The 20,022-nt window shown below is 42.6% G+C and overlaps 1 protein-coding gene across 2 annotated transcripts; it reads left to right on the top strand.

Moving 5' to 3' along the window:
* Window positions 1-549: 549 nt before the first annotated feature.
* On the top strand, window positions 550-8,212 carry LOC119792823 (glucose-dependent insulinotropic receptor). Of its 2 annotated transcripts, XM_038299636.1 has the most exons (3): window positions 550-1,062; window positions 6,143-6,824; window positions 7,722-8,212. In XM_038299636.1, the coding sequence occupies exons 1-3, from the start codon at window positions 603-605 to the stop codon at window positions 7,726-7,728; spliced, it is 1,149 nt and encodes a 382-aa protein (XP_038155564.1). In that variant the 5' UTR covers window positions 550-602; the 3' UTR covers window positions 7,729-8,212. The 2 variants fall into 2 exon arrangements, with proteins under 2 accessions (XP_038155564.1, XP_038155565.1); XM_038299637.1 differs by lacking the exon at window positions 7,722-8,212 and having other exon boundaries at window positions 6,143-6,831.
* Window positions 8,213-20,022: the final 11,810 nt, after the last annotated feature.

Here is a 20,022-nt window from a genome sequence, read left to right as displayed (position 1 = left end):
CACTTGTTTACGCAGGGTATAAAGGTTAACCAGCCCAGGTAAAAAACAGAAAAAAGAAAGATCCAGATTAACAGTTATGAGCACACTAAAAGCTCATAATACACACAGACTTCCCCACGTGGCAGATAGCCAGCAGGGAGGCGGTCAAGACTTAGGGAGGCAACATCAGCAGAAGGGTGTGTTTGATTCGTCTGTGGGGCTCTGTGTGTCTAAGAGAGGAGGGCAGAACACAGACCGGATGATAATATTAGGACCGTCTCTGTCCGCATGCTGGAAACTACCGAAGGGACCCAGAGAACCCTGATGTGGCGCTCACCAATAAGATCAGATTTAAGAAAATGTTAACTTGGATTTTTTGGGGTCACAACACTGGATTGGTCTATATTTTTGACTTGTAAACATGAAACAATCATCTAAATCTTGATGTCACGGAAAATTCTTCATTTGAAACAATGTTGATTGGCTTTGTGTTTTTTCCTTCTTTTTGAACTAAAATGTTGTTTTTAACTGGGCCATCCAGCGTAGAGCCGTCTGCCAGCATGGCTTCTGGCTCAGCGGACTCCAGCCAGCTAAGAGTGCTAATAGACGTGAAGCCTCGGGTCATGGGTTTGGTCCTTAGCGTCTCTGCTGCCCTTATTATTCCCACCAATCTGCTAGTTGCTGCTGCTCTGCTGAAGCTGCTCCTTAAGCGGGGATGTCAGAGCTGGTGTTTCGTCCTTAACTTGGCTCTGGCTGACACTCTGGTAGGTGTAGCCATCACCGGACTTGCTACAGAGGACTTCAGCAACAGTTTCACTCACCACCACTATGCTCCCTTAGTGATTTATAATTCCACGAACACAAGCCAACCTGCTCCACCGGGTAAGACTCGATGTTTGCTGAGAATGGCCTTTCTGACATCTCCATGCGTGGCATCCATCTCGTCTATGTTCCTAATCTCACTGGACCGTTACATAGCCATCAAGCTGCCTCTGCATTACTCTCTGATGTCTGGAAGAGGGAAGACGGTTGGATTTTTATTGGCTCTGTGGATTGGCTCCTTCACGACCGGATTTTTACCAGGTGAGCCTCGGGAATCAGTTATTTAATAACTGAAAGATGCAAGAAGAGGGTTATTTGATGTTTTCCTTTTGCCCAATCAGTTATCTAATGTTTAGGGCAGGGGTAAGCAATGTCGGTCCTCCAATGCACTGTCCTGCAGCTTTGGCATGCATCCCTGCACCAACATACCTGAAACAAAAGGCCACGTTACCTTCTTAGCATGTCAGTAAAGGCTGGTTTATGCTCAGAAACCAGGTGGTCTGCGTGTGTCGCAGTGAACGCAAATATGCCCCGCCCCTTCCGCAAACACTCTGCTGCACCTCTCCAAGATTGTAGGTGACCGCAGACAGTGCCGCAGACAGGAGGCCTCTGATTGGTCAGATCTACATCTGCTCTACATATTTCCTGTTTGGTTCCTTACCGGCTTGTTTCGTTTGTCTGACCGCCATTGTGGAAAACGACTGGTGAAGATGGAGCAGCAAGCAGAGCGAGGTGCGTTAGAACGCTGGGACCCTTTTACCACCTGGATCCCCGCTCTTTTTGGCCCTCATGTCCCTCCGTTGTCGGACAAACTTGCCCCTTTGTAGTTCCTGATTGTCCCTCTGGCGTTGTGGCATGGAATAACATAGCACAGACTACGCGTCAAAAATATCTACGAAAAGCTCACTGCGACACACTGCTGCGGGAGGATAACCAGGCCTTAAGATTAGCTGAGGCTTGGTCATTAACTATTATTAACTATACATTTGTTTTATGTGAGTTGAAGAACGGATGCATGCAAAAGCTGCAGGACAGTGGCACTCGAGGACCGACGTTGCTTACCCCTGGTCTAGGGTCTACTGATACTGTTATCAAGCCAATAACCAACAAGAACTGCCCCCTTTGGTTTCCTTTTCCAGAGTCACTTGGATTGTTGCTAGAATATACTGAAGTACATTTCTAGTCAGTGTGTCTCTAGAAGAATTTTGAAAACCTAACACAGTTTTCTGGGACAGAAACTGCTTTTTTTCTGGTGTGTTGTCCCAAAAATGACTAAAGTTTGAGAATCCTTATTGTCCAAATTAAACCGTCATAAAGTTTCTTTAGACATTCAGGTTAGTCCTAGAATATTCTAACACCCCTTTAGAACGAGTTTAAGGAAGAATAATTTTTCAGTCTGCAGCAAACAGACCCAACATGGATGTAATACCGTTCATGTTTTAAGGCAAACGTACCGTCTTCACTGAGCATGAAGAATGAACTTCCTTCTGCTGTGATCTACAGGGGACCAGAGTAGTTCATGTGTAGTTTAGCCAACTTCAAAGAGATATCGGGTTTAAGGAAAAATTCATCAACTAAATGGTAAACTGCTTTCCTTATTTCAAGATAGAAAAAAATACAAATACATTTATTCTGTTAAAATGTTTTTTTGTTTGCATTTTATTCAATGAAATTTTATCAGAAAAGGGTTTCATGGTTTCAAAATGACGACATTATTTTTGGCTTATAATTAAAAGCGGAATATCTTGAAATGAATTTGCATTCAACCCCCTAAATACGATGTTTTTAGGAACCCCCTTCACTGCAAATACAACAATCGATTTTGATACAACAAGCTATTTTGAGTGTATATATCTTGTATTTATTAAAACAAGCGCACACTTGTTGGCACATGGTCTTGATAAAAGCAGCAAAGCAATTTACTTTTACAAAGTGCTTGCTGATTTTACATTGAGAAATGCTGCCTAATTGGACATTTTTTGACCATGCAGATCATGTTCTGATGAGCAAACAACATTAATGCATTAGCTTTATGTTAAGGGTCCCTGTCCTGCTGGATGGTGAACTCACTATATATGGAAGCAGGACCTTGAAACTTTGCTGTATTATGCAGACTCCAATTTATGCTTTAAAACACAAAGTGGAACCCTGCAAAATGTAAAAGGAAAACTGAACAGATTACAAAACACAAAAACTGGGGAAAAAATCCCTAAAGGGAAACATTATGTTTAAATTAAGAACAACTGTCTCAGTCTGGATGGGATAGGCCACTGTTTCAATTAATCCAGCTGCATAATATGACTAATAGAGAAAAACATAGAGTTCATAAAAAATGTAGTAACATAATATTTACACCTTAAAGAACTGAAAGCTGCAAAAAAAAAAAAAAAAAAAAACTAATGTTGGGTGTAATAATGTTGTCCATGAAGAAAAGGTGATAACATCACATCAAAAAAGGGACTTAGCACAAATGTATGGTTTCCTCCTCTTGTTTTTATTAATATAAAAAAAAAAGAAAAAAAATGATGTATGAGTTTCTATTTGTAGCTGTGCCCTTTGGGATTAGAGATAATGCAAAGCCAGCCATGTCAGGGTTTGCTTGAGGTTTTGAGGACCCAAATGCAGAGGCGAGGAGGCAGAGGTGAGTTCTTGAAGATTTAATTAAAAAACCGAGGCAGAAAATCCAAAAACCAAGATAAAAAAATACATGGAACCAAAAACCAGACAACTTGATGGGAAAAGTCCCGTGGGGAGCCAGGAAAACACGAGGAACCAGCACTGAGGAGCTGCACAGGGGGAGTATATATGGGAGACTGAACAAAGACTGGACTGATGAGCTGATTGGGAGCAGGTGTGAAGAGAGGATTCTAGAAGGGAGCTGGGAAAAAGGAGACCAACACAAGAGGGCAGCAGAGGGCAACCAAGAAAAAAACTCTAAGAACTCAAATATATACAGAAACACAGCAAAATAGGAATTAAACCAATAAAATCAGAAAACATGGATCAAAGTAAAACTAAATACTCAAAAGCAAACTTAACAATTTAATTCTATTCAGTTTATTTCTATAGCTCCAATTCACATCATGTCATCTCAGGTCACTTTCCAGTTCACCAGATCATCCAGTCAGATTGATTCAAAGTTTTCTATCTAAGGAAAACCAGCTGATTGCATCGACTCATTGACTCTTCAGCAATCCCTCACACTAAGCATGCTTGTAGCGACAGTGGAGAGGAAAAACTCCCTTTGAACAGGAAGAAACCTCCAGCAGAACCAGGCTCAGTGTGAGCGGCCATCTGCTGAGGCCCACTGCACTGAAAAAAAAATAGAGGTTGACAGAACTTACATTTTCTAGGCAACGTGATGCATTTGGTTTTTTGAGTTTTCCTTACTTAAATTCACTGTGGTTGAGTTTACAAAGATTTTTGAGTTCTGCCAACTTAGGTTTTTGGAGTGTTACATAGAAATTTTGAGTTCTACCAACTTAGGTTTTTGAGTTTCACCTTTAAGTTCTGAGTTCTATCAACTTTGTTTTATGAGTTTGACATATAGATTTTGAGTTCTACAAACTCAGATTTTGTAGTGTTATCTGCAAGTTGAGTTCTATCAACTCAGTTTTTTTAGTCCTACCAATCGTCTTCACTACCAATCATTCAACACACAAAAAATTATGTTAATACAACATTTTTATTGCTTCAAGCCAAACATTGCATCAATAGATACAGTATAAAACCATGTTCAACAACATAATCTTAACTGCACAGATCAAAGTAACATGACACTGGACCAGAATGTTCTAGATTCGTAAGAGTGATGATGAGGGAAAAAACAGTAAGACACCATTTTAGTAAGAGGAAAACACACAGGTAATTTTTTGTGAAGTAAGTGTATTAACATATATGAAAAAATAACAGTTTTACAAATTTGGACGGCCTTCAGTTTGTTTTTTTCAATTGTAGTCTCTTTAAATTGGGTGCACCCTTTTAAAAAAAATAAAATGAAATAAAATGTCTTGTTTCCCAACGGAAAAAGAAAAAGGTTTTCCCTTTTTATCTCTGAGTTTTTCTTTTTAGTCCTACCACTCCGACAGGACGATGAATGCAAAAAAAGAAAGTCCTCTTCAGTCCAAATCCTTCTCTTCAATCCAAATCCAGATGTTCACACGGTTGGCTCGCCATCTCCATTTAAGGAGAGAATCCAGAATCCAGGGTATCCAAAAAACCCAGCCTGCATAGCACAACAGGGCTTAGTTAAATCCATTCACTTCTTGTTCTTAACTGTACAGTTTATATCTCTCCAAGTATGATAAATTTCAGTGTGTAATGTAACTTTTCTAACTCATTACGAATTAACTGCTGCATTACAGGGTTAACATATAAAATGTTAATGTCACTGTTTTTCTTGTAAAGCAAATAAAATCATGAAAGCAAAAAATCCACATGTAAATAATGTAAATAACAGTAAATACCCACATCGGATTAAGAAAGTAAAATAATGTAGTCTTGTAATATTCTGTGCCTGAGTGCAACAACACTGCACTACATAAAACAATTTAGAAATTTCATAAGTTATTACACTCAACTTAATGTCTCTTTTCATTTGTACAATGAAAATAACAGGCACACTCTTTTCTCTATGCATAAACACTCACCCGCACATGCGCGGCATAAACACGCACGCGCACACGCGCATTATAAACGCGCACGTGCGCTGCTTTTCCTTTCATCAGAACGTGAAAAACATGTGAACTCATGCTTCAACTCGGTGGCAATACACCACAAGGGAATGCTAACTCACGGAGCTAACCGCTAACTGGCTGTACTTTGCAGCACTCACCGGGAAAACTGGTAAGGTCCCAGGGTCGTTCCTCCGTGGTTCTCCAGATGCATAAAATCACAATGTCCGCCAATCTTCTCAAACACGAGGGAAAAAGGCTGTGCCCTTGAAGAAAGGGATAGGAAACCCCGTACCGTAGTGGGCGTGTCCATGAACATAAGCAGTGCGCATGCCCATGAGTTTACAGTTGAGGGAACTCAAAAAATCTTGTATAGGCGATTTAAAACTCCTTGTTAAACCAACTTCTGAGAATTTGAGTTGGGCAAACGTGTATTTATTTGTTAGATGTCAAATTTATATTTCTGAGTCGGATTACAATACAATTGTGTGTTAGAACAACAATTGCCATTTACTTTTTTAACAGTGTGGGGTTCAAGGAGACCAGAACCAAGATAGTGACAAAGCACAGATAAAATAAAGCTTGATTCTGTTTTGATTTTGTGCATCATAGAACATAAATACTCAGAACATAAATGTATAAATGATCTGATGTCTTCTGCTCTGCAGTGATGGTGCACCAGCTGCAAGCGGTGGGACCCTACGATGGCTTCTGCGCTTTCTTTAACGTCACCCATGACATCACCATCATCATTCTGTACTGCGCGCTGTTCTTCCCCCTGCTCTCCCTCTTCATCTTCATGTACCTGGACATCCTGAAGATTGCCTGCATCCACCACAAGCAGATCTCCCAAATAAGGCAAATGAGCTCCAGAGCTGAGGACAGCCATCATGGACCATCCCAGTACCACCATCATCCGCAGCATCACCTGCTGAGGAGCTGGAGTCACGTTAAGGCCTTGAAGACGGTGCTGGTGCTTGTTGGCTGTTTCCTGGTGCTTTGGAGCCCTTTCTTTGTGGTGTGCATTGTTCACCTTCTGTGTAGGAGGTGTGCTCTTAAGGAGGTGCTGGAGAACTACCTGTGGCTCCTGGGACTCCTCAACTCTCTGATAAACCCTCTGGTGTACGCCTGCTGGCAGAGAGAGGTGCGCCTGCAGCTGTCAGCCATGTTTTCCTGCATCACCAGCAGGCTGCTGTCTGAAGCAGCCCCAAGTGTGATGGAGAGAGGCCACTCGTCTCCGCCTGCGCACAATCATGCGTGTGTTTCTGAGGGAGACACCCCCAGCCCTTCAATAAGGATCCCAATCAGCAGTCTGGATGCTCAAGCTGTTCACTTCACTGACACCACCAGTTTGTAGGGTTGGGAATTGAAAAGATTTTCACGATTCCGATTCCCTTTTCGATTCTATTAAACGATTCGATTCTTTATCGATTCTTTTTTCGATTCCAATTTGGGGGAAAAAGGAGAACAAACAGTTTGATTATCAGAATCAACTTTGTTTACTTAACTATTGCACAATCTTACAAACTCAACAAGATCAAGATGTCCACAGGAAATGTGAAACTGGAGTAACATCTGTGTTTAAATGAAAAATGAATACAAGAACAAACTTAATAACCAACAATGTCTAATAACAAATGATGGGATAATAACCTATTTTAAATAACAAAAAATACTAATTATAAAAAATTAGTAGGGAAAATTAACAGTTCTTTTGCAGAAAGATGAGCATATCTGCTTTTTCTGGAAGGATACAGGATCTTTCAGGGCTTATGGTGTCTCCAGCCGTGGAGAACACCCTCTCAGATGGGGTGCAGGAAGCCTGCACACAGAGGTAGTTTTCAGCCAGTCAGATAGCAAGGGCAGCGTATCTTGCTTGTTCCACCACCACAGTGTGGCGCTATCCCTGCAGGGGATGGAGGGCAAGCTTTTACAGAGCTGGATTTCCTGATCCACCCTCTGGGCTAAGGAAAGACGGGGCTTTGATTCAAAAAGTGACCGCAGCTCGCTGTCTTCCTCCTCGAATAGTTATTTCCAAATTGCGTAACTTGCGTAACTTGCGTAACTTACGTAACGTACGTAAAAAACGTGACGTAAGTCATGCTCCCCAGAGCCGGCGCTCTAGGCTCTGGTGCTGCGGGAATCGAAAAAAGAATCGTTCAGTGAGCTGCCAAACGATGCCATGGAATCGGAAAATACGGAACCGGTTCTGAACAGGAACCGGTTTTCGATTCCCATCCCTACCAGTTTGTGAAGAAAACTCTGGAAAGCACTATCACTGAGAGTAACGCTGTGGTTAGCTTTCAACGAGCAAACATAATATTAAAACTATAAACTGTTGTGTTTGAACTTTGGATCTAAATGCCTTGCTTGTGTTTTTATCTAATGAGAATTTGAACATCAGAGTAGATGTTAAAGTTTCATTGAAGATCAGCTCAGGAAGCAGCCATTTCTGGGCAGAAGCAGCTGAGAGCAACTGGAGGAATCTCCAGCAGGTATGGCTCTGGCCTGAACAAGAAAAAAACTAACTAGATCACCTCAGAGGTTTGGCTGCAAGAGGTCTTAGTATTTCAAAGAATATATTTTATTTACCACCAGTCTTCAGGGTTGATGTGGTATATATGTTAGAATGTTAGCTGGTACTAAAACTGTGGTAGTTTTTCTGTTAAAGTCGCAGGGAAATCATATTTAAATGTCAAATCATTCTGGCTTTAACATGTATATAAATGTTCTCTTTATCAGACCATATCGTCCCAAAAGTTAGAAAATGTCCATTTAAAAAAAAAAAAAAAAATGTTTTTTCCCCCCGTCATCTTCTGCAGGCCAGTTAGTTCTACGGTCATCTGTCAATCACATTTTTTCGGTCATCTGAACAATAGAATAAAGACAGTAGAACAACCCTGCATAGAATAAGGCTAATCTGACATTAGTCGAGTCGTCTTTTCCACCTGGTTTTAAATGTAGTTGAGTTGTTGCAGATTTCTTTGACTGATAGCGCCTCTTATCTAAATGTTGCGTGTTTCTGAGGAATCACACAGTCTCCTCTAGATGCTCGTTACATTTCCACTAGTGCTGAATTTTAGCTTTATAAACTCCCCCAGAGGAGGGGGTGGGAGTCCATTTAAGATCTATAATATCTATATAATATCAAACAGGCAATTTTACATCGTCTAAAACTTTCAACACTAATAATACTGTGATTTTAGAGAAAGAAACAACGAGAAAAGGACAAAAGTTTCTATCAAATGATTTATCTGAAGTTATAAATATAAATTATTTTTGTATTTTTTAACTTTTTTTTTTTTAAAGATAAACTAGAGTCCATGGTAACTCCAAGATATTAATATGTACATAAAATCTGGATCTCCTCACGTTGCTGATGGATGTTAAAACAGCCCCATTCTCCAGATGTAGAAATGTTAATAGAACAGACATCCATTATCTGTTCTAGGTTGTGTCCCTCTCTTCTTGTCCCTTTTCTTCTTGTTTTCCTCTCTATGTTTTGTACTCAGCTGACTTTTCATGCTGTCTCTAAAGGAATGAAAGATTTTTTCCAAGCACTAAGCTCAGTTAGCTGATTGCTCCTTCCTGTGTTTCCAAAAAGGCCAAAGTAAATAACCCAGTCCTTCTTTTCACTGTAGACAAGCCATGATCTGCTTATCTGTTCTCCATTTTTCATTTGGATGAAATAATAGCTGCATGAATCATGACAGCAGACAAGATAGAGGAGAGCAGGAGGCGGGGTTACCAATCTACTCGCTCTGGAGAGCAGAGTTCTCTGCTTTTAGATGTTGTCTCCAAAGTCTCCAGTAGCAGAAAAAAGTCTCTAGATTTGGCGCTAGGAGCTTTCTAGAAATCAAAGTGCTAGAGGGGTCTGAAAAGTGGCTAAATATAGCAACTAAAGCGCTAAGTTGGCAACACTGCTCTTTGCATGGTTTGTTTTCAAATGGTTTGCTGCTGTCTGTTTGGACCTTTCTGAACATGTGCAGCAAATGGACTGATCCAATATGGTGGACACTGAAGGGGGGGGCTGAGACACACTTAATATTATCAGCGTTCTGATGGCATTTTAGCCAAAGGATTTTTATCAGAAACATAATTAATGTGGACAAATAAGGAATAGTTGTATTAACCATACATGGAAACAGAGTTTTATGGGGCCCCATAAAACATCTGCTTTGTTACCAAATTTGAACATTGGAGTAATTGTGACAACTTCCTATGATGTAGGGAAAGTACAATGACTAGTTTTAAAGTGTTAACTTTATGAAATTTGTATCTAAACCATAAATATCTTTAGTCAATAAAAACAGAAGGAATTATTTCATTTGTGAAGAATTACACTAAAAATGTGTTTAGCCCTGAGGGGAAATGATAGAATAATTATATGTAATTCCAGATTGTTTGTTGGACCTTTAAAATAATGAAGAAACTTTACAAAACAAAGTGGTTGACATCGCAGAAGAGTAAGATTTTAGTTATTTTGCAAAGGAATAAGGGTAATTCTACACCAACGACCACAGAATATAAAAAACATTAGATATAGCAGCAAAATGTATCCCTGATGTTGAGGCATATGTTGCACTAAATGCCAACATACTCGTCACCAAATAAACTTTGTCGTAGCAAATGGGAATTAAACAAACACTAATAACTTAGTGATGCATTTTAGAGCCTGCAGTAACAAGTTTACTATGAATGTTTGGGCCAAATATAAGTATCCTTGTTTCATCTGTTAGTTATTTTCAGTGAAAGAAGTGAACTGGCAGGATAAAACAGATTTCATTATCCGTAAATTATTGGTTCAATCATAACTTTTATTGAATACAGCGCTAAAAATGACAGCTCTAAGAACACATCCTGGTTTTTGAACAACTTAGGTCCATCTACATACTGATAAACAAAAAATAAATATTCTAATTAATGCAGAAGAGAGCTGAGAATTCAAAAACATCTCAATCAAAATGTGTATTTAGCAAATCAAACAGCTGTAAGGTTGCAAGATTTACACTTTAAGCTTCACTTAATGAATTATTTAATTATGTGCTATAAATATTTATAGTTATGTTAGAAGAGGAAATTTCTAACTTGGTTATTCTATCAAGCCCTGACCTCTATTCTGGACATTCTACGGGAATATTTGTGCAAAAAGCTGATCTATACTCTGCTTCCATTGGGAAGAAGTCCCTCTCAGTGGAACATGTGTGATCAGAGGTCAGTGGTAGTAGAAGGCAGGAAGTTCAATGATGAATCCTTGAAGACTTTAAAGGGACTCAGTGTAATCCCACAGAGGATTCAGATGCTTCCCAGTAAAACTCCTGTCCTCATAGAGCCTCTGTGCACGCTAACTCCTGTCCTCATAGAGCCTCTGTGCACGCTAACTCCTGTCCTCACAGAGCCTCTGTGCATGCTAACTCCTGTCCTCATAGAGCCTCTGTGCACGCTAACTCCTGTCCTCATAGAGCCTCTGTGCACGCTAACTCCTGTCCTCATAGAGCCTCTGTGCACGCTAACTCCTGTCCTCATAGAGCCTCTGTGCACGCTAACTCCTGTCCTCATAGAGCCTCTGTGCACGCTAACTCCTGTCCTCATAGAGCCTCTGTGCACGCTTACTCCTGTCCTCATAGAGCCTCTGTGCACGCTAACTCCTGTCCTCACAGAGCCTCTGTGCACGCTAACTCCTGTCCTCACAGAGCCTCTGTGCACGCTAACTCCTGTCCTCATAGAGCCTCTGTGCACGCTAACTCCTGTCCTCGTAGAGCCTCTGTGCACGCTAACTCCTGTCCTCACAGAGCCTCTGTGCACGCTAACTCCTGTCCTCATACAGCCTCTGTGCACGCTAACTCCTGTCCTCACAGAGCCTCTGTGCACGCTAACTCCTGTCCTCATAGAGCCTCTGTGCACGCTAACTCCTGTCCTCATAGAGCCTCTGTGCACGCTAACTCCTGTCCTCACAGAGCCTCTGTGCACGCTAACTCCTGTCCTCACAGAGCCTCTGTGCACGCTAACTCCTGTCCTCACAGAGCCTCTGTGCACGCTAACTCCTGTCCTCATACAGCCTCTGTGCACGCTAACTCCTGTCCTCACAGAGCCTCTGTGCACGCTAACTCCTGTCCTCATAGAGCCTCTGTGCACGCTAACTCCTGTCCTCATAGAGCCTCTGTGCACGCTAACTCCTGTCCTCGTAGAGCCTCTGTGCACGCTAACTCCTGTCCTCACAAAGCCTCTGTGCACGCTAACTCCTGTCCTCATAGAGCCTCTGTGCACGCTAACTCCTGTCCTCATAGAGCCTCTGTGCACGCTAACTCCTGTCCTCATAGAGCCTCTGTGCACGCTAACTCCTGTCCTCACAGAGCCTCTGTGCACGCTAACTCCTGTCCTCACAGAGCCTCTGTGCACGCTAACTCCTGTCCTCACAGAGCCTCTGTGCACGCTAACTCCTGTCCTCATACAGCCTCTGTGCACGCTAACTCCTGTCCTCACAGAGCCTCTGTGCACGCTAACTCCTGTCCTCATAGAGCCTCTGTGCACGCTAACTCCTGTCCTCATAGAGCCTCTGTGCACGCTAACTCCTGTCCTCGTAGAGCCTCTGTGCACGCTAACTCCTGTCCTCACAAAGCCTCTGTGCAAGCCAACTCATGTCCTCATAGAGCCTCTGTGCACGCTAACTCCTGTCCTCATACAGCCTCTGTGCACGCTAACTCCTGTCCTCATAGAGCCTCTGTGCACGCTAACTCCTGTCCTCGTAGAGCCTCTGTGCACGCTAACTCCTGTCCTCATAGAGCCTCTGTGCACGCTAACTCCTGTCCTCATAGAGCCTCTGTGCACGCTAACTCCTGTCCTCGTAGAGCCTCTGTGCACGCTAACTCCTGTCCTCACAAAGCCTCTGTGCAAGCCAACTCATGTCCTCATAGAGCCTCTGTGCACGCTAACTCCTGTCCTCACAAAGCCTCTGTGCAAGCCAACTCATGTCCTCATAGAGCCTCTGTGCACGCTAACTCCTGTCCTCACAGAGCCTCTGTGCACGCTAACTCCTGTCCTCATAGAGCCTCTGTGCACGCTAACTCCTGTCCTCACAAAGCCTCTGTGCAAGCTAACTCCTGTCCTCACAAAGCCTCTGTGCACGCTAACTCCTGTCCTCATAGAGCCTCTGTGCACGCTAACTCCTGTCCTCATAGAGCCTCTGTGCAAGCTAACTCCTGTCCTCACAAAGCCTCTGTGCACGCTAACTCCTGTCCTCATAGAGCCTCTGTGCACGCTAACTCCTGTCCTCATAGAGCCTCTGTGCACGCTAACTCCTGTCCTCATAGAGCCTCTGTGCAAGCTAACTCCTGTCCTCACAGAGCCTCTGTGCACGCTAACTCCTGTCCTCATAGAGCCTCTGTGCACGCTAACTCCTGTCCTCATAGAGCCTCTGTGCACGCTAACTCCTGTCCTCACAAAGCCTCTGTGCAAGCTAACTCCTGTCCTCACAGAGCCTCTGTGCACGCTAACTCCTGTCCTCATAGAGCCTCTGTGCACGCTAACTCCTGTCCTCGTAGAGCCTCTGTGCACGCTAACTCCTGTCCTCACAAAGCCTCTGTGCAAGCTAACTCCTGTCCTCACAAAGCCTCTGTGCACGCTAACTCCTGTCCTCATAGAGCCTCTGTGCACGCTAACTCCTGTCCTCACAGAGCCTCTGTGCAAGCTAACTCCTGTCCTCACAAAGCCTCTGTGCACGCTAACTCCTGTCCTCATAGAGCCTCTGTGCACGCTAACTCCTGTCCTCATAGAGCCTCTGTGCACGCTAACTCCTGTCCTCGTAGAGCCTCTGTGCACGCTAACTCCTGTCCTCACAGAGCCTCTGTGCACGCTAACTCCTGTCCTCATACAGCCTCTGTGCACGCTAACTCCTGTCCTCACAGAGCCTCTGTGCACGCTAACTCCTGTCCTCATAGAGCCTCTGTGCACGCTAACTCCTGTCCTCATAGAGCCTCTGTGCACGCTAACTCCTGTCCTCACAGAGCCTCTGTGCACGCTAACTCCTGTCCTCACAGAGCCTCTGTGCACGCTAACTCCTGTCCTCACAGAGCCTCTGTGCACGCTAACTCCTGTCCTCATACAGCCTCTGTGCACGCTAACTCCTGTCCTCACAGAGCCTCTGTGCACGCTAACTCCTGTCCTCATAGAGCCTCTGTGCACGCTAACTCCTGTCCTCATAGAGCCTCTGTGCACGCTAACTCCTGTCCTCGTAGAGCCTCTGTGCACGCTAACTCCTGTCCTCACAAAGCCTCTGTGCACGCTAACTCCTGTCCTCATAGAGCCTCTGTGCACGCTAACTCCTGTCCTCATAGAGCCTCTGTGCACGCTAACTCCTGTCCTCATAGAGCCTCTGTGCACGCTAACTCCTGTCCTCACAGAGCCTCTGTGCACGCTAACTCCTGTCCTCACAGAGCCTCTGTGCACGCTAACTCCTGTCCTCACAGAGCCTCTGTGCACGCTAACTCCTGTCCTCATACAGCCTCTGTGCACGCTAACTCCTGTCCTCACAGAGCCTCTGTGCACGCTAACTCCTGTCCTCATAGAGCCTCTGTGCACGCTAACTCCTGTCCTCATAGAGCCTCTGTGCACGCTAACTCCTGTCCTCGTAGAGCCTCTGTGCACGCTAACTCCTGTCCTCACAAAGCCTCTGTGCAAGCTAACTCCTGTCCTCACAAAGCCTCTGTGCAAGCCAACTCATGTCCTCATAGAGCCTCTGTGCACGCTAACTCCTGTCCTCACAGAGCCTCTGTGCACGCTAACTCCTGTCCTCATAGAGCCTCTGTGCACGCTAACTCCTGTCCTCACAAAGCCTCTGTGCAAGCTAACTCCTGTCCTCACAAAGCCTCTGTGCACGCTAACTCCTGTCCTCATAGAGCCTCTGTGCACGCTAACTCCTGTCCTCATAGAGCCTCTGTGCAAGCTAACTCCTGTCCTCACAAAGCCTCTGTGCACGCTAACTCCTGTCCTCATAGAGCCTCTGTGCACGCTAACTCCTGTCCTCATAGAGCCTCTGTGCACGCTAACTCCTGTCCTCATAGAGCCTCTGTGCAAGCTAACTCCTGTCCTCACAGAGCCTCTGTGCACGCTAACTCCTGTCCTCATAGAGCCTCTGTGCACGCTAACTCCTGTCCTCATAGAGCCTCTGTGCACGCTAACTCCTGTCCTCACAAAGCCTCTGTGCAAGCTAACTCCTGTCCTCACAGAGCCTCTGTGCACGCTAACTCCTGTCCTCATAGAGCCTCTGTGCACGCTAACTCCTGTCCTCGTAGAGCCTCTGTGCACGCTAACTCCTGTCCTCACAAAGCCTCTGTGCAAGCTAACTCCTGTCCTCACAAAGCCTCTGTGCACGCTAACTCCTGTCCTCATAGAGCCTCTGTGCACGCTAACTCCTGTCCTCACAGAGCCTCTGTGCAAGCTAACTCCTGTCCTCACAAAGCCTCTGTGCACGCTAACTCCTGTCCTCATAGAGCCTCTGTGCACACTAACTCCTGTCCTCACAGAGCCTCTGTGCACGCTAACTCCTGTCCTCATAGAGCCTCTGTGCACGCTAACTCCTGTCCTCATAGAGCCTCTGTGCACGCTAACTCCTGTCCTCGTAGAGCCTCTGTGCACGCTAACTCCTGTCCTCACAAAGCCTCTGTGCAAGCTAACTCCTGTCCTCACAAAGCCTCTGTGCACGCTAACTCCTGTCCTCATAGAGCCTCTGTGCACGCTAACTCCTGTCCTCATAGAGCCTCTGTGCACGCTAACTCCTGTCCTCGTAGAGCCTCTGTGCACGCTAACTCCTGTCCTCACAAAGCCTCTGTGCAAGCTAACTCCTGTCCTCACAAAGCCTCTGTGCACGCTAACTCCTGTCCTCATAGAGCCTCTGTGCAAGCTAACTCCTGTCCTCATAGAGCCTCTGTGCAAGCTAACTCCTGTCCTCACAAAGCCTCTGTGCACGCTAACTCCTGTCCTCATAGAGCCTCTGTGCACGCTAACTCCTGTCCTCATACAGCCTCTGTGCACGCTAACTCCTGTCCTCATAGAGCCTCTGTGCAAGCTAACTCCTGTCCTCACAAAGCCTCTGTGCACGCTAACTCCTGTCCTCATAGAGCCTCTGTGCACGCTAACTCCTGTCCTCGTAGAGCCTCTGTGCACGCTAACTCCTGTCCTCACAAAGCCTCTGTGCACGCTAACTCCTGTCCTCGTAGAGCCTCTGTGCACGCTAACTCCTGTCCTCACAAAGCCTCTGTGCACGCTAACTCCTGTCCTCATAGAGCCTCTGTGCACACTAACTCCTGACCCTAAACTCTCCCTATGTTCAGCTGATACAAGTTCCACTTAAGAAGAAATAGGCCAGTTTGGCATGAAATATATGAACTGGTGATTTTTTCTTTTCTTCTGAAGAACCTGAAACGTCTTTAATGGAAATTCACCTTTTTTTTAATCTTAAAACCTGCCGATGGAAACATTCAGTGAGATGAAACAGGAAGCATGTCTGCAATGTGGACCTAAAGATTCCTGAGCTGTGGTGTGTTGGGGAATAAACGGATTTAGTCATGAAAGCGACATTCTCCCAGGAGCTTTGCCTGATTTTACAAATACTTAGGAATAAAACCCCAGCATGCACAGCCATGAGAATGGAAAATATCTCCACACTCTTTGAAAACCAAACTTCAACTGTTCTTGGATAAATTCAGATTTATAAGTGAGACGGACCCCAAAAATGAGAAAAACTGATTGTACACTTCAAAAACCTTACAATAAATCATAATTCCTTAAATCAAGTGTATTTACCCTGAATCTAAGTAGGTAAATAAGATGATCTGCAAATGGAATGAGTATTTTAATTCTTAAAATAAGATAATTAGATAATATGAACTTAAAATAGGAAAATGTGATTTTTTTTTCTTATTCTAAATGTAAATCGTTGTTCCATTGGCAGTGTCTCTCTCCTCAAATCAAGACAAAATGCACTAATTTTAGGAAAAAATGACATATTTAGATTACATTTTTTTCAATTTAGTCTTATTTTATTTATTCATATTTCTCTTTTTTTTAACAAAATGAAATGTCTATTTTTTTATATTAGTTAGGCTTATATCGTGCAAAGAACTAAAACAGGTTTATATTATGACGACTGCTAAAACTGTTGGAAAATATGGTCCAAAAGCAACCAAAGAGAAACAAAATAAGTTAAAGGAAATTTACTGATTTAAGGAATAATTTAAATGGGATCCATTTAGATAAGATAGTAAAATGGTTACTTCTGTCAATAACACTATAATACAGACAAGATGCAAATGTTCACTTAATAAATAAGAAAAAAAGTAAACTATAAATAAAATTAGAAAAAAACAATTTAATGGACATTTTTTATGTATAAAAAAAGTTTGTCACATAAATGTCTAAAAACACAACATTTTTCTGATGTACCTAACATTTAATGATTATGGTTCAGATTACTGACCAATCAGCTGCTCCGTGAAGAAGAGAGAAGTAGCGCTCTCCAGCGCTAGAATCCCACAACAGACTAAACATTCTGCAAAAGCAAAGACTTTCTAGATTTAACCTCAGTCTAACCACGGTGTGGGTCCACAGAGTGAAACATAAACCTTTATACTTTTAGATAAAATGCTTTATTGGTCAGGTCTTACCCATAAGAGATTTAAAATTTAAAAAGTTATATTTGTCTCAAATTAGACAGTGATGATATGACTCTGGCCTCCTATTGAGTACTTTATTTACTTTTTTGTAAAGATGTTTAATGAGTTTTAATACAGTAGAACAGCCAGTAGTCGAGTTGTAAAAAAAAAAAGGAGGATGGTGGACTTTTTTTATTTTTTATTTTAGTCTAGTCTTACAGTAGCAGGGCTCTCACCTCTCACCCATTGGGAGTGAGACTCACCCATCTCAGTGTCTTCACACACTCTCACTCCATATTCAGATTTCTCACACTAAAAAATGACAGACATTAAAACTCAACTCCGTTCCACTTATTTATGTATAAAAGTACCACTGATGAAAATCCAGTCTGTGTTTTTAATCCAACCTTAGTGGTGACACTCGATGCCACGTTCAGATCCAGTCCGTATTCCCACCGATTCACTGGGCCAGATATTGAACAAAGACAGTTATGAGGTTTTCATTTGAATTTTTATCTTATCTCATCTGCAATAGGATAATCCTCTTTGTAAATTATTGAAAAATTTAAGCAATCTAATACTTTAGTAAATATGAATAAAATGTACAGCAGCTAGTTTAAATGATTGCTGTGGAGACTGAGTGAAGGATCACATCCAATGGTTTGATTTCTCTTTACCTGCTGCAGTTTTTACTCCCAGTTTTAGTCCAGGTTTTGCTCACAAGTTAAATAATTATTGCTCAGTCTAGTTTAATAATCTCCCATTGGAATTTAGGACTAATTAAACCAACACAAATATTTAAATTCTCAAAGCTTTCAGGTTTGCCTCTCAAACCCATAGGAGCTCCAGAAAAAGACCAACCGCATCCAGAGAGGAAATGCAGAACAGCTCAGCTATCCTGGATCCATAGAGGAGAAACCACAGGGATGTTCTTCTGTTATTATTGATTATCTTATTCATCTATCTTTATTTTGGTCCATTGCATATGTTTAAAAACGTAATTTCCATCACACCTTCCAAAGTGAAACATCCAGAGAAGAGCCGTCTCCTGTCAGGGGGAGTTTTTATAGAATCTACAGCCTCCTAGAAGGTGTGAATTGTTTAGCTGTTTTGTTAATTATAAGATTGATTGTAACTAAAAACATAATGAATGAAGCTTTTTAATCTTTAGCCTATTAGGAAATATTCACACACAGTAGCTATGGTTAGCACAGGTTTCCATTGCTCTGGTTCCTGTATCAGTGCCAGTAATCCAGTAATAACTTATTAGTTCCTCATTGTTTAATTCACTTGAACTGCAAAGAATAATTAATGAACTAAGTTGTAAAATTCTAAGTTTAAAGTATATTTAAGATGCAAGTGTGTTTCCTGGACGGGGCCGCCTTTCACAGCTGCTTTTTGTATCTCTGCTTCTGTCTCCTTGAACCCCAGTGGGCCTCAGCAGATGGCTGCTCACACTGAGCCTGGTTCTGCTGGAGGTTTCTTCCTGTTCAAAGGGAGTTTTTCCTCTCCACTGTCGCTACAAGCATCCTTAGTGTGAGGGATTGTATTTGAGTCAATGAGTCGATACAATCAACTGGTTTTCCTTAGATAGAAAACTTTGTATCAATTTGACTGTATGATCTGGTTGAACTGTAAAGTGCCTTGAGATGACATGTGTTGTGAATTTGGCGCTATATAAATAAACTGAATTGAATTGAAGTATTTTAGTAGGGCCCATTCTGCTTTACTTAAATTCTCTGGAAATCAACAGAATGTAGAAAATAATGAATATTATGAGAAATTTTCCACATAACTACGGATCACTTATTGTTACTCAGAAACATTTACTTTGCTATAAAAATTCCATATTTTGCCACTTTGTTTCAGCCTAGCGCCATCTTCCAGCAGTGACGTCACGGTGCGGTAAGCCTAGCGCCATTCTCCCCGCTTTCCAAGCTAAGTCAATGGGAACTACTAGACACATCTGCAATCAACAACAATTATTGAAGATTTCCAGAGGACTTCACCATTGAAATTCACCAGAGCTATAGTGAAACTGACAATGCCCACGTGCATGGCAGCTGGATGCTGGAATACATCGGGGAAAAGTGAAAAAAAGAGTTATTCCACCTTTCTGATTCCTGATCCTCCACGGACGGGTTGGTCGTTGGATCGCCAACTTGAAGAGGGAGGATTTGCCATCGAACTTCTGGCCAGAGAAAAAACCCGTAATATGTAGCCAACATTTGGAAGAAGAATGTTTTCAAGATGACTTGGATAATAGCGCGTTGTGACAAACACCAGATACAGCACTGGGACTTGATCAACAGCCGATACCGCACCGTGACAATGTCACTAACCAGTAGGTGGCAGTAGTGTTCTTTGACAAACATGGATGCCTCCAGTAAAGCACATTCACATGAAAATGACTCTGAATTAAAAACACTGATCATTTATTGAACAGGATGGAATCATTTCAGATTTAAAGAACTTTCAGAATTTGAATCCTGAATATGAGCGACTTTTCCTTTTATACATTTTTAATAAATATTAGAACCTTTCAATTCTTTACATAAATTAACTTTTTCCTGTTTTCATCCATTTTTACAAGCTTATCTTTGAAAAACAAAGTGAAGGTTTCTGCTATTCACTAAACAATCTTCTTTAGATTAAATGACTCCATGCAATGCAATGTATGAGGTATGAAAGAAGTATCTATGTAAACAGTAAGCATCGCATTAAAAGACAAGAAAAGCTGCAGAACTGTCTAATTTTCCCCCAAAAAGCAGAGTTTTTATGTCTGGATGGCCTCAGTGAGCTGAAGCAGAATAGATTATAAACACCAGATTATAAACCCCCCCCCCTGCTTTATTATGTCCAGGTAATCTAAACTGATAGCTGTCACAGAGAAAACAAGC

Source organism: Cyprinodon tularosa, unplaced genomic scaffold (assembly GCF_016077235.1).
Source record: "Cyprinodon tularosa strain WSP-4 unplaced genomic scaffold, ASM1607723v1 ctg432, whole genome shotgun sequence".
Lineage (NCBI taxonomy): Eukaryota > Metazoa > Chordata > Actinopteri > Cyprinodontiformes > Cyprinodontidae > Cyprinodon > Cyprinodon tularosa.
Note: the sequence above shows the minus strand (reverse complement) of the source record. Positions and strands in the feature narration are given on the sequence as shown.